The following is an 11,146-nucleotide window of genomic DNA, read 5'->3' on the forward strand; positions in this document are numbered from 1 at the left end:
AACCAGGGGGTAAATTTATCAAACGTCTTAAAACTTATAAGTAAAAAAATTCCTCGCTAAAAGCTGCACTTAAACATTACTTATCAAGTGTCTCACTCCTACTTTAAGTGAAGTGCAGGACTCAATCTTAAGTGTCAGTATAAGAGCGGGGTTATGACAGTACTAGGTGCCGTAAACAGAATTTTAGATGATGTCACTTCCAAATCACTGAATCACTGCTCTATTTCTACTGCAGTCACAGTCCACACAGCCAAAACCAACATGGAATCAAAAAGAAAGCCGAAATAGAAAGAGGAAGAGATCCGCCTACTTGTAGTATTAGTTGGCTAAAGTAAGAACACCATAAAAGGGAAATTCGGCAAAATGCTTACAAGCCGTGATAAAAGAAACACATGGGAGGAAATTGCAAACCAACTAAATACGCCTTAAGCCTTTCTCCTCTAACTTACCAAACCTAACTCAAGTTAAAGGAATCCAACAGCCTGTGAAGTTCTGTGCAGCGGCTTATTAATTGGAGTCAGGTGAGTTAGAGGAGAGACACTAAAAACCTGCTGGATTGCAGCTCTTGTGCAATCCAGCCCTTGTGGCACCGAGTTGAATAGCCCTGCTCTACAGGCACCTCCTAACCACTTATGACACTTCTGGAGGTCTCTTAAATATGTGGAGGAGTAGGAGTGATTCTTAGACTTCAGAAAGTTGATTGAAAGCTTTGATTTTTAAGACTGAGAGTAGGACTAAATTCCACAATTTCTCAGCACTTAGGACTAAAATGACACTCTAAGATGCTTGATAAATAAGGCCCCAGGCTTTTATGTGCATCAGTGTTAAAGGATGAAGAAAGACAGGTGTGCTTCAATCCCATCTGGCCAGCTGCGGGTAGAGAGTGAGGAGAAGTCGACTGACACCAGGAAGTGCTGGAATGCCAGGGAGACAGGGCAGAACTTGGAGGATAAGATCTTATCTTAAACCTGGTGAAGGCACCTTAAGGTCATGGATATCTGCACAATGTTGTTCAGACATTTCTGCAAAGACATGGATGGACTAGAAAACAAAGTCACCGTGATGAAAAGAAATCCCTTGACAACCATGTCCAAGTACCATTAAAAACCCAGCAGCGAGTGGACGTTTTTCCTCAGGAGAGCTGAAGTATTTCACATAAAGATGATATACTTTAAGTGGAACTGTTTTTGTAGGAGGACTTACTATTGATGTGGATTTCTCTGCAGCAGCAGCTGTTTTCTTCCTCTTTAGATCAGCTCAGTGTGAAAATTGACTTTGTGCAACCTCAACATATATCTGATGCAACAAGACCCTGTTCAGCTAATCATTTGTTGTCGTCTTGGCAACAAAGAAGTGGAGACAGTTGATGTCATGATCATTTTGGTGTTTGGGTGAAAATTAAATATCCAGTCCATCTGTCCACAGAGTGTGTGAATGAGGACAAGAGCCTCTCTGACTGTGTTTATGCTCTCTGTCACTTCCTCTCTTTTGACTCTCTCTTTTCTCCCTCCTCTTCACCTTTTCCTACTCCTCATCACCTCCTGCTCTCTCAAATTGTCCACTCTATACTCTGCTCCCTCGTTTCTCCTCTCCCCTCTTTCTGAGCTCCTCGTGTCCTTTCCTGTAATGACTCCTAACTTCTTCCTCACCGACTGCGTCTCTTTCCAAACGCTCTCTTCTCATCTTTCCCTCCTCATGACCTTGATGTGATTCTTTTCTCCCACTTGAGTTTTTATTATTTTCTTTTTTCGTTTCTTTGTGTCCCTTTTCTCCTCTCTCTCTCTCTCTTCACCATCTCTGCTCTCCAGTCTTTCAGTCCTCTTTCCTCCTTTCCTCTTATCAGCCAACTGTCTAAACTCCTATCATCTTGTTTTGAATCTCCTGAGCTGTTTCTGGCTTTCTCAGGCTTTTTTTCACTCTTCTTTCTATCCTTTTCCTTCCTGTCTGTGTTCTTATTTGTTAAAGTATCTTCTTTAGTCTTGTCTTGCTTACCATCGTGTTTCTTTTCTTTTCTAACTGTTATTTGGTTCTCCGTTTCTTTGACTTTTTTGCTTCCTTTCTCCAACTGTTCTTCTAAAACAATTTTGATGCTGGTTTCTTTTACTTGTTTAGTCTCCCCGTCAGGAATCTTCTCCAATTTAGACTCAAGCATACTTTCTCCCATGTCCCCTTCCTTGTTTCCCTCTTTCTTTGCATTATTTTCCATCTTCTCTTTGTCCTTCTTTTCCTCCAGCTCTTCCTTTTCCTTCACGCTCTTCTTCTCCCTTTTCTCCTTTTTAAGTTTAAAAATTCCCTTCTCCGACTCTTTACTCTTCTTCGGCTGCACTTCATCTTTCTTGTCCAGTTTCTCCTCTATGATGTCCAGCTCCTGCTCCAGCTCAGCCAGCTTCTTTGGGTCTGACAGGAAGTCATCCTCAACCTCCACCTTCACCTCTTCAATCTCCTCAAACTCCTCCACTTCGATGCCATCCATAGTTTTCTGCAGCTGTGTCTTAACCTTGTTCAGCTCCAGGAGGCCATCTTGAAGGTTTTTACAAACCTCTCTGATCTTGCTGGCAAATTTGGTTTTAGTACCTTTACGGAGTTCATGAGAGTCCTTGGCAAGGAAGAAAACATCCAAAGCTAAAAAGAGGGCAGACATGATGCCTGTGGTGACACTGATGGCCTGGGCGGCTTTGGCAGCACCACCTGCGACACCTAAAACCTGCACGGTGCTGATGAGCTTGTCAGTATTGATCATTAGGGCTTTTCCAGCGCGGCCTCCCTCTTTTATCACATGTTTAGTGTTGTGGTTCAGAGCCTTTTTGGCAGCACTTTGAGAGTATTTCTCCAAACCCCATTCCTGCAGGGTGTTCATACCTTCCTACAACAAGCAGAGACAAAAACAGAGGCTCAATTTTTTTCCCCAGATAACTCTCTTATGGTGATATCACTCTATATATCTCAGGTTTTTACAAAATACACTGCTACATGTTGTCTTTTTTTTACAGAGGGGCACGGGTGCCCCATTACTCAGATCCCATTTTTATTACAAAGACCAGCTATGTTAATAAAATGAGCACTGCTATGTTCCATCTACCCCCCTTGCTAACCTGACTGTTACCTGCTGTCTTAATATGAATTTCTTCTTCACTGTGTCTGACAACATGCAGAATGAACACTTTTCTTGTGAAAACTTTATTTTCTATTTGATGCACTGAATTAGGTTATTAAATAGTTGTTAACACATTATTGTCAGTATTAAGAAATTCAGCATTTCTAGATTGAAAGAATTAAAAAAAAAGTTGATGTGAAGAACTAGAACTGTAATTTTATCCAGAGTACAGCATGACGTCACACCATCTCTCTGTGTTGCTCTCCAGCCCGTGTTTGGCAGCTGGCCCGGCCATGTGTTCATGTCTAATCATGCGAATCACTGCCTCCTCTCGAGCCCTCAGCCCTCCCTCTCTATAGAGCAATCGAAGCTCATATTTTCGAAGCGAAATGGCAGAGAGTGGAAGAAAACGTTCACCTGCAGACGACCAGGATCTGACATTACAAAAAAAGAACAAAAAAAAAGAAACATACAGTTGTTGGTGAAGAAATTGTCTGATAAAGAAAGGGACATAACCTGTATTAACATTGGCTTGTTAATAAAGGTGAGAGCACTGCATGAGCTAAAGAGGCTACAATTTGACTTGGAGCTTTCCCTCGACAGTAAGTAACAACATAAATGTTACAAGTTACTTAAACATGTTCCATGAAATGGTCATCTTGTTTTGCTCAGTGTGTTTGTACTTTGCACATTTGTTCGCAGGTGAGGCGAATGGGGGCTGGGGGAAGAGGTAGGGGGAAGGAGTATAGGAATATCATGTTTTATTTGATTACTTTTAACTAAAGATCTCTTGTTAACATCATGTTATTTTTAAGGTCTGTTGCCTTAAGTTTTTCAGACAGAGTGATGTGGCTTTTTCCACAATCCTGGAAACATAATGAATCCATTGATATTAAATGTATTATAACTGATCACCAGGCAAAGGATACAATATCAACACAAAGCCAAACTGTTTGTACCGTGACATCTCAAAGTCTGATGAATTTCTGATTTTAATTAATTGGTATTGTCTTTAAATTAATCCCAACGTGTTATCAGCTCAAACTGTTTTGGTTCAGGTGTGCTGCTCACCAGCTGCTTCTCTCTGATTTTCTTTCTTTGCTTTTCTTTTTTAATATTCAGAGCAAACTGGAGCTTAAATTTCTATGAAACTGCATTCTTTGATTTCCCTTTTTAGTCTAAGATAACTGTCTTCTGTCCATGTGACTGTTATATCATCTTATTTTTCACTGTTGGATGGTTAACACCTGAGATAAGAGGTCTGGCGACCAGGAGAATCAACATGTTTAGCTGACCCTGTAGACTCTTAAATAGCAGTTAACAATTTTGTTATAAACAAGATTTTATTTAATTTTATTTCTATTTATATATATATATATATATATATATATATATATATATGTATGTACACATGTGTGTGTGTGTATGTATGTACGTATGTATATATATATATATATATATATATATATATATATGTATGTACACATGTGTGTGTGTATGTATGTACGTATGTATATATATGTATATATATATATATATATATGTATGTACACATGTGTGTGTGTATGTATGTACGTATGTATATATATGTATATATATGCTTGCTCCTGAACATCCCCGAAAACCCAACTTTTTTCTCCTGTTAATAAATAAGAAAAAGAGACAATAAAGTATTTGTTTTTATTGTAGAAGATATAAACATTTTTAAATATGATAAAAGTAAAGTCCCTAAAACTCACCTTTGTGGTACTTGTGGCTTCAATAAGATCATCATTACTGGTTGACAGCTCACCTTGTGCAGGAACACTCTCCTTTAAACACACACACACAATTATTTTAGTTTTTGTGCTCTGAGTTATTATCATTGATTGGGCAACAGTGTCATAAAATGCAGATGTTTACACTTGAACATTTCAAGACTTCTGATCGCTTACAACGGTAAAGACATTTGTCCTCATCATGGACAATAAAACCGACAATTGTCCTTTGATTAAATAACTGCATCTTCATTGTAAACTAATAGATGCAGCAGGAAATAAATGGTTAAGGGGACAGAACATTTCTGTATCCTTTCTGGGTTATACTGTCATCCAGAGATGTTTCGGAATTTGTGTCTTAGTGAAGTTAGCTTAGAAAATAGTAAATATTTGGTGACAGCACAATATCTTAATGAGCTTTACAATCTGTTTCTGTTTGATCTGTTCTGTTCTTACCATCCCAACTTCTGAGAGGCTCTCACAGCTGGCTGACAGTAAGTCACTGAGGGGATCCTTAGAAAGAAAACCAAAGTAAGTGACCCACTTCCATTTGCTTTCACTTTGTGGTTATTTTTATGTTTCTAAAGTAATTAATTATTTTGTAAAGGCGTGCATTTAGGGAACTGGATTACAATTTTTTTTTAAACTACAGCAGGTGATGCACTTTCCCTTAGTTTTATTTTATGCGCTTTTTCCATCTAAACTAAAAAATAAAGACATTAAAATAACTTGTGATCTGTGAAGACATCAAAAGAAAGTGAATTCATTTGATTGAAATGATTTAGACACTCTTTTAGCAAAGCAGACATATGTGATCTGGATCACTGCAGTGAAAAATATTCTTAAACTGAAATAGCTGTCAATTTATTGCCTGCATGGTCTAAAATATAGTTAAGTTAATAAATCTGAAGTGGACAACCTAAATTTTTAACCTCTTTTTAAAAACTGAGACCAGACTATAGAGATAAGTTTACATATTTTACATTCACAAGATGCCTGCAAGTCCACCTGTTTTCTCCTGTAACAATCAGTCACTCATCAAATGTCAATTAATAGAGACAGAAACCAGAAAAAGACCAGTAAAGATTATAGCTGCTGCACCTTTGTTGTGTTTGCTTCCAAAAGGTTTTCACTACTAGACCATAACTTCCAGTCATCGGCTGCTGTGTTTGATTCCTAAACAAAGGCAGGAACAGAAAATAAAATAGATTAATTATTGACACAAACATGACTGTAATCATGTGAAGTTATGCTAATCTTTGTATAGGTCACACCTCATCAGCTGGTTTTGGTGTTTTCATGAACACGCCACTTAAAATATTTTTGTCCTTAAATCAAAACACAAATACACAATCTTGTTAAGTCACATCATTTTTATATTAAATCTGTGTGTCAAAAGTCTTAGTTGAATGAATAAAAGAGATGTTTTTGTCAATTTTAATCGACTTAAAAAAACAAAACAAAACACAAAAATATCTTCTCGCTCCTGAAACAGAAAGTAGTATCCAAGTGTGAAATGGTTCAAAGTTAGTGTTTGCAATATTTGATTAACTTGAACTTTTCAAGTGACCTGTTTGTTCTCAGATGAATTTTTATCACTGACTGCAGGATCGTCGTCAGAAACGTCATCCTGCAAAGAAAGTCCTGTTACCTTATTGTTCAATCAGTGTGCGTTAATCATTTTGAATGTCTCAAGATTTTATCACATCAAGAGTCTACAGACCATTTGAGCAAATGCTTCATTAATCACTTGTAGGAGCCATTATTTTCTCTTCCTTATTTGGTCCAGGTTCATCATGGTGGTGGTGTTTGTTTATATTTGGGAATGGCACAGGTGACCTGTATTTCCCTCCACTATTGGTGGTGGGGTGGAGGGGAAGGGCATATAGGCGTGGAGGTGACAGAGCACCGGGTGTTTGGGAACGGGAGGTCGCACGGTTTTTACCGCTTGTAAACGCCTTTGTCTGGACACATCTTACCGTCTTTCCACCGCCTTTCGTTATACCTCCATCTCATCTATTCATCCTGTATACCGCCATCCTGGACTTCAAGCCATTATTTTAATTCATTCAATCAATGGGAACAAACCCGAACTTACCTTTCTGTATGGACATTGGTTCAGTAAAGCGCGTTATCACCAGGATCCCCCGTACCCAGAGCGACTACCCAGGTAGCAAAATTGGTCTGGCCCGGTTCTGGCCCACACAATACACTTAAACCTGGCCCACATACCGCAAAGAATGACGGCCCTTTGCTGGCCCAGATCTGGTTTGCCAAAGGTGGCCCACACATGGGCCAGCCTGAGGCCAGATGCAGACACAGTGGTGGCCCAGTACTGGCCCAGAACAGTTTCCACACTGGCACCGGATGTCAGCCTAATGGTGGCCCTGTACTGGCCCAGAACAGTTTCCACACTGGCACCGGATGTCAGCCTAATGGTGGCCCTGTACTGGCCCAGAACAGTTTCCACACTGGCACCGGATGTCAGCCTAATGGTGGCCCTGTACTGGCCCAGAACAGTTTCCACACTGGCATCGGATGTCAGCCTAATGGTGGCCCTGTACTGGCCCAGAGCAGTTTCCACACTGGCATCGGATGTCAGCCTAATGGTGGCCCTGTACTGGCCCAGAGCAGTTTCCACACTGGCACCAGGTGTCAGCCTAATGAATACCTTAATAAAACTGTGCAATATTCAGCCTAGATTAAAAATACTACAACAACGGTGATACAATTATACAAATAACATTTATTTTGATTTGAATAACTTGTTTAAATTAACAATATATAATAAATAACAATATAAAAATCAAATAATATGTGACACTGTTGGAGAGCGAACAACAGAGGGAAACAACATTAAGTGGGGATGGAAAAAAATTTTATGCTTTCAACCCAATAAAATTATAAGATCAATAATTGAAATACATTAAAAGAATGTGAGCTTAAGGATAACAAAAGGAAAACAAATAAAATCAGGGAGGTTAAAGTCTTTGTAAAAAATTAACAAAGGGCACAGAAGTCCAAATGAAGCAGCGCTGTCCGTGAGTCCATCATTCCCACCGTGGACTTCTAAAAAAAGAAGAGAGAAAAAATTCAGAGCTGTGCATCCAGACCTACAGTTTAAATCTAGCCATAACAAATAAAAAAAAAATGCATGGTCTCTGAGGGAGTCAGTGTTTGTTAAGACAAACTTACCAATTACAACATCCTTTATTTGCAGGTGCTGGAAGCCAATCTTGACATTTATACCGAGCATGTTGACATTCTTGGCGAGAGAGTGTTAAGGTTGCACATGACACTCTTTAACGTCTCCCCCTCCTTTAAGAGCCAGTGCAGTTCTCTGTGAATTGATATTTCTTTGTTAGTTTATCAGCAGTACATATGCCCTAACTCTTTTAAACATGTTTGAAAATATCAGCAGCAAATCTGAACTGGTCTGATAGTCTGACCAGCATAATTTATGCAATGAAAGCACAACAGTAATAATTTGTAAAGTAAAATAAAGGATGAGGATGCAGAGTGAAGTCAGTCTTCCTATGGTTTCAACTACTTTGATAATAGTGTGCCTGTGGTGCCGTGAAACTGTTAAATTTATCTGTGTAATTATGATTCCCTTTCCTCCCCCATATACTAAATAGTTTCTCAATTTTATACTGTATGTCCCAGCAATGTTATTTAAAGCCTATTTAATCAAGAACATGGTTTGTCATTGTATAACTTTTCTCCTGAAGGTTAACTGACATGACAGTCTTTTATTTTAACCTGTCCTGCCCAGCATCATGGCAGCAGAATGATAGTCTGGCTGCTGTGTTGTGCCAAACAAATTTGCTTTGCCAAGGGGAGGCTTATAAGGCTGAATACAGAAATTATTTTTGGTTTTCCAGTTCACAAGGATAGTTTGACATGACATTCTTACCAGAAGGTTTTTGAGGTCAGCACTATTCCTGAGCCGCTCCTCCATGTTTTGGACAGACTGGCGATCAGCTAATGGTAGCAGATTTGGTTCAGCCTTGGATGTGGTAGGCCTAGGTGTGCTAGGAAGAAAAAAGAATTGTGGATAAGTAAATAAACAACAGGTCTCATAAAAATGTGTTCAGGCCAACAGCAGAGCACAGCCTACGAATAAAATATAATACTCACATATATGAAGATTGGTTTGTGGTCTTCTTATCAACTGATGTGGCTCAGAGGAAACAGTCTTTCTCTGGTGCAGGTCAGTCGATGAAATCCTTCCCTGGTGCAGGCTACGGGACGCTTGGCCTCTCTGGTCCAGCTCCAGTATGGTGCACTCTGCAAGAGTAGCATGATCAGCATTAGATTTTATTTATTTTTTGGGGGGTGTTTGGATTGCAAAATGCCCTTCCTTTGTTGGTGTTTATCTAATTGGAATAGGTTCTTCAGGAATTAGAAATAAATATTTCTGATGCATTAGACCTACTCAAAAGGTAGACCAGTGATTGTTTCATGGCCCATGAGATGCCTGGCTAAATGTCAGTGTCCCCCCCACCTTTATATTGGAGAGAGCGCGCAATTCTCCTCTGCTCTCTGTATCCCTGAGTGTTTGCCCTGATGCGCCCAGACACACACAGACACGTCAACGCACACAACGCTGAGCACACCCCCACAAGAAAACATAATTTGTGGCACCTTTGCACATTTTGGGGTTAAAGTGTAACTGAGTACATCTGCATTAAACAGTCCATCTTGTATACAAAAAAGAAAAGAGCAAAGCTTTCCAGACATTCCTCAAATTTAAACAGCTTATTAAATTAAAAATAATAATAATAGTTTACTGTTTTCTTGTTGGTAAGACAGCTTCATCCTCAGAATCATTCCCTCTGGGATCTGGGCCAAACACATGAAGGATCTTTGGTGCACTAGGCACTGAGCTGCAATGACATGGCAAACCCAATACTGTATCACTGACCCCAATTTGGGAACCACTGCAATAGATTACAGATGTCTGTACCCATTTTAATGACTTGCAATCATGATAAGTGATTGTACTGTACCTTACACGTTCTTTGTCTTTACACTGGCCTGCACAGCCCTACAAAATGAGTAAAGGGGAAAAAACCTCAAAATAAAAAAAAATAATCTGTTATATTATATAAATGCGTGTGACATTTCCAATAAACCAAACCGACTGAAAATCGGTTGAACGTTCAGCAAGTTACTGTGATTTTAATCGTTGATTGCCTCTGTTGACTAATGCAGTAATAGACGCGGCTTACCCCGGCCCAAGATGGCGGCCGCTTCAACGCATTGTTCCGGACAACATCGTCAGAGGGGACATCCACATGTATATATCTATGACGATGCGGGGGGAAAAACACAAACAAACTTACAATAGCTACGTAGCCTCCAGTATAGACACTAACTATAACCCATGGACAACCCAAAATACGAAAGAGCAATAGCACGCTCACTCACTTAAGCTTCCACCAAATACGTTACCCTGAGTGGGTGACGTCCCTAGCAAAGTGGGGAATTCCCGCCTCCCCGTTCAAATGGAATGCACTTTAAAATACGAAGTATGTTTTTTAACCATAAATATACTGTACACATTAAATAAATAAAACCGTAAACTCACCTTGACTTTGTCTCTCTCGGCTCAATGCAACACATCCGGTTCTATTCGCGCTTCTTCTTCTTCTTTGTTGTCGTCTTCTTCTTCTTCTGTATTGGCGGTTGACAAACGCGCGTTTAACAATAGGAAGTATCTTGACCCAATCAGAGCATAGGAAATAGGTCACGTGTTGAGAGATGGGTAATAATGGTTGGTTGGTTTGTTTTATTTGTTTATTTTATTATTTGATTTTTATATTGTTATTTATTATATATTGTTATTTTGAACAAGTTATTCAAATCAAAATAAATGTTATTTGTATAATTGTATCACCGTTGTTGAAGTATTTTTAATCTAGGCTGAATGTTGCACAGTTTTATTAAGGTATTCATTAGGCTGACATCTGGTGCCAGTGTGGAAACTGTTCTGGGCCAGTACAGGGCCACCATTAGGCTGACATCCGATGCCAGTGTGGAAACTGTTCTGGGCCAGTACTGGGCCACCACTGTGTCTGCATCTGGCCTCAGGCTGGCCCATGTGTAGGCCACCTTTGGCAAACCAGATCTGGGCCAGCAAAGGGCCGTCATTCTTTGCGGTATGTGGGCCAGGTTTAAGTGTATTGTGTGGGCCAGAACCGGGCCAGACCAATTTTGCTACCTGGGTGAATGGTCATTCTGTTGTTCTATTAGTTTATTGTCAGGGAGGCATTAGCAGGCAGTCTGCAAA

General features: G+C 39.6%; 1 protein-coding gene and 1 long non-coding RNA gene across 4 annotated transcripts; both read right to left on the reverse strand.

The window, feature by feature from the left end:
- Nucleotides 1-852: 852 nt before the first annotated feature.
- Nucleotides 853-3,009, reverse strand: LOC121644981 (DNA ligase 1-like). The gene is made up of 3 exons (XM_041993253.1): nt 2,989-3,009; nt 1,993-2,863; nt 853-914 (listed from the first exon to the last, which is right to left on the reverse strand). Exons 1-3 carry the CDS (start codon nt 3,007-3,009, stop codon nt 853-855), a joined length of 954 nt encoding a protein of 317 aa, XP_041849187.1.
- A 4,576-nt stretch (nt 3,010-7,585) lies between these two features.
- Nucleotides 7,586-10,615, reverse strand: LOC121644942. 3 transcript variants are annotated; one of them, XR_006011331.1, is made up of 8 exons: nt 10,445-10,615; nt 10,086-10,161; nt 9,864-9,901; nt 9,645-9,740; nt 8,992-9,141; nt 8,768-8,885; nt 8,047-8,191; nt 7,586-7,920 (listed from the first exon to the last, which is right to left on the reverse strand). It is a non-coding gene; the product is annotated as an uncharacterized LOC121644942 (long non-coding RNA). The 3 variants fall into 3 exon arrangements; XR_006011333.1 differs by having other exon boundaries at nt 9,864-9,928; XR_006011332.1 differs by having other exon boundaries at nt 9,864-9,928; nt 10,086-10,615.
- Between the last annotated feature and the right edge of the window lie 531 nt (nt 10,616-11,146).

The sequence above is a fragment of the Melanotaenia boesemani genome, chromosome 8, assembly GCF_017639745.1.
Source record: "Melanotaenia boesemani isolate fMelBoe1 chromosome 8, fMelBoe1.pri, whole genome shotgun sequence".
Classification (NCBI taxonomy): domain Eukaryota; kingdom Metazoa; phylum Chordata; class Actinopteri; order Atheriniformes; family Melanotaeniidae; genus Melanotaenia; species Melanotaenia boesemani.

What these genes read in the sequence shown, in the direction of transcription:
- LOC121644981 (XM_041993253.1), bottom strand. Translation starts at nt 3,009, where the DNA reads ATGGGGCACCCGTGCCCCTCT. An exon ending in TGGGGCACCCGTGCCCCTCT is followed by an intron (nt 2,864 to 2,988) that starts GTAAAAAAAAGA and finishes TGCTTGTTGTAG; the next exon opens with GAAGGTATGAACACCCTGCA. An exon ending in AAAAGAAAAGAAACACGATG is followed by an intron (nt 915 to 1,992) that starts GTAAGCAAGACA and finishes CTGGCATTCCAG; the next exon opens with CACTTCCTGGTGTCAGTCGA.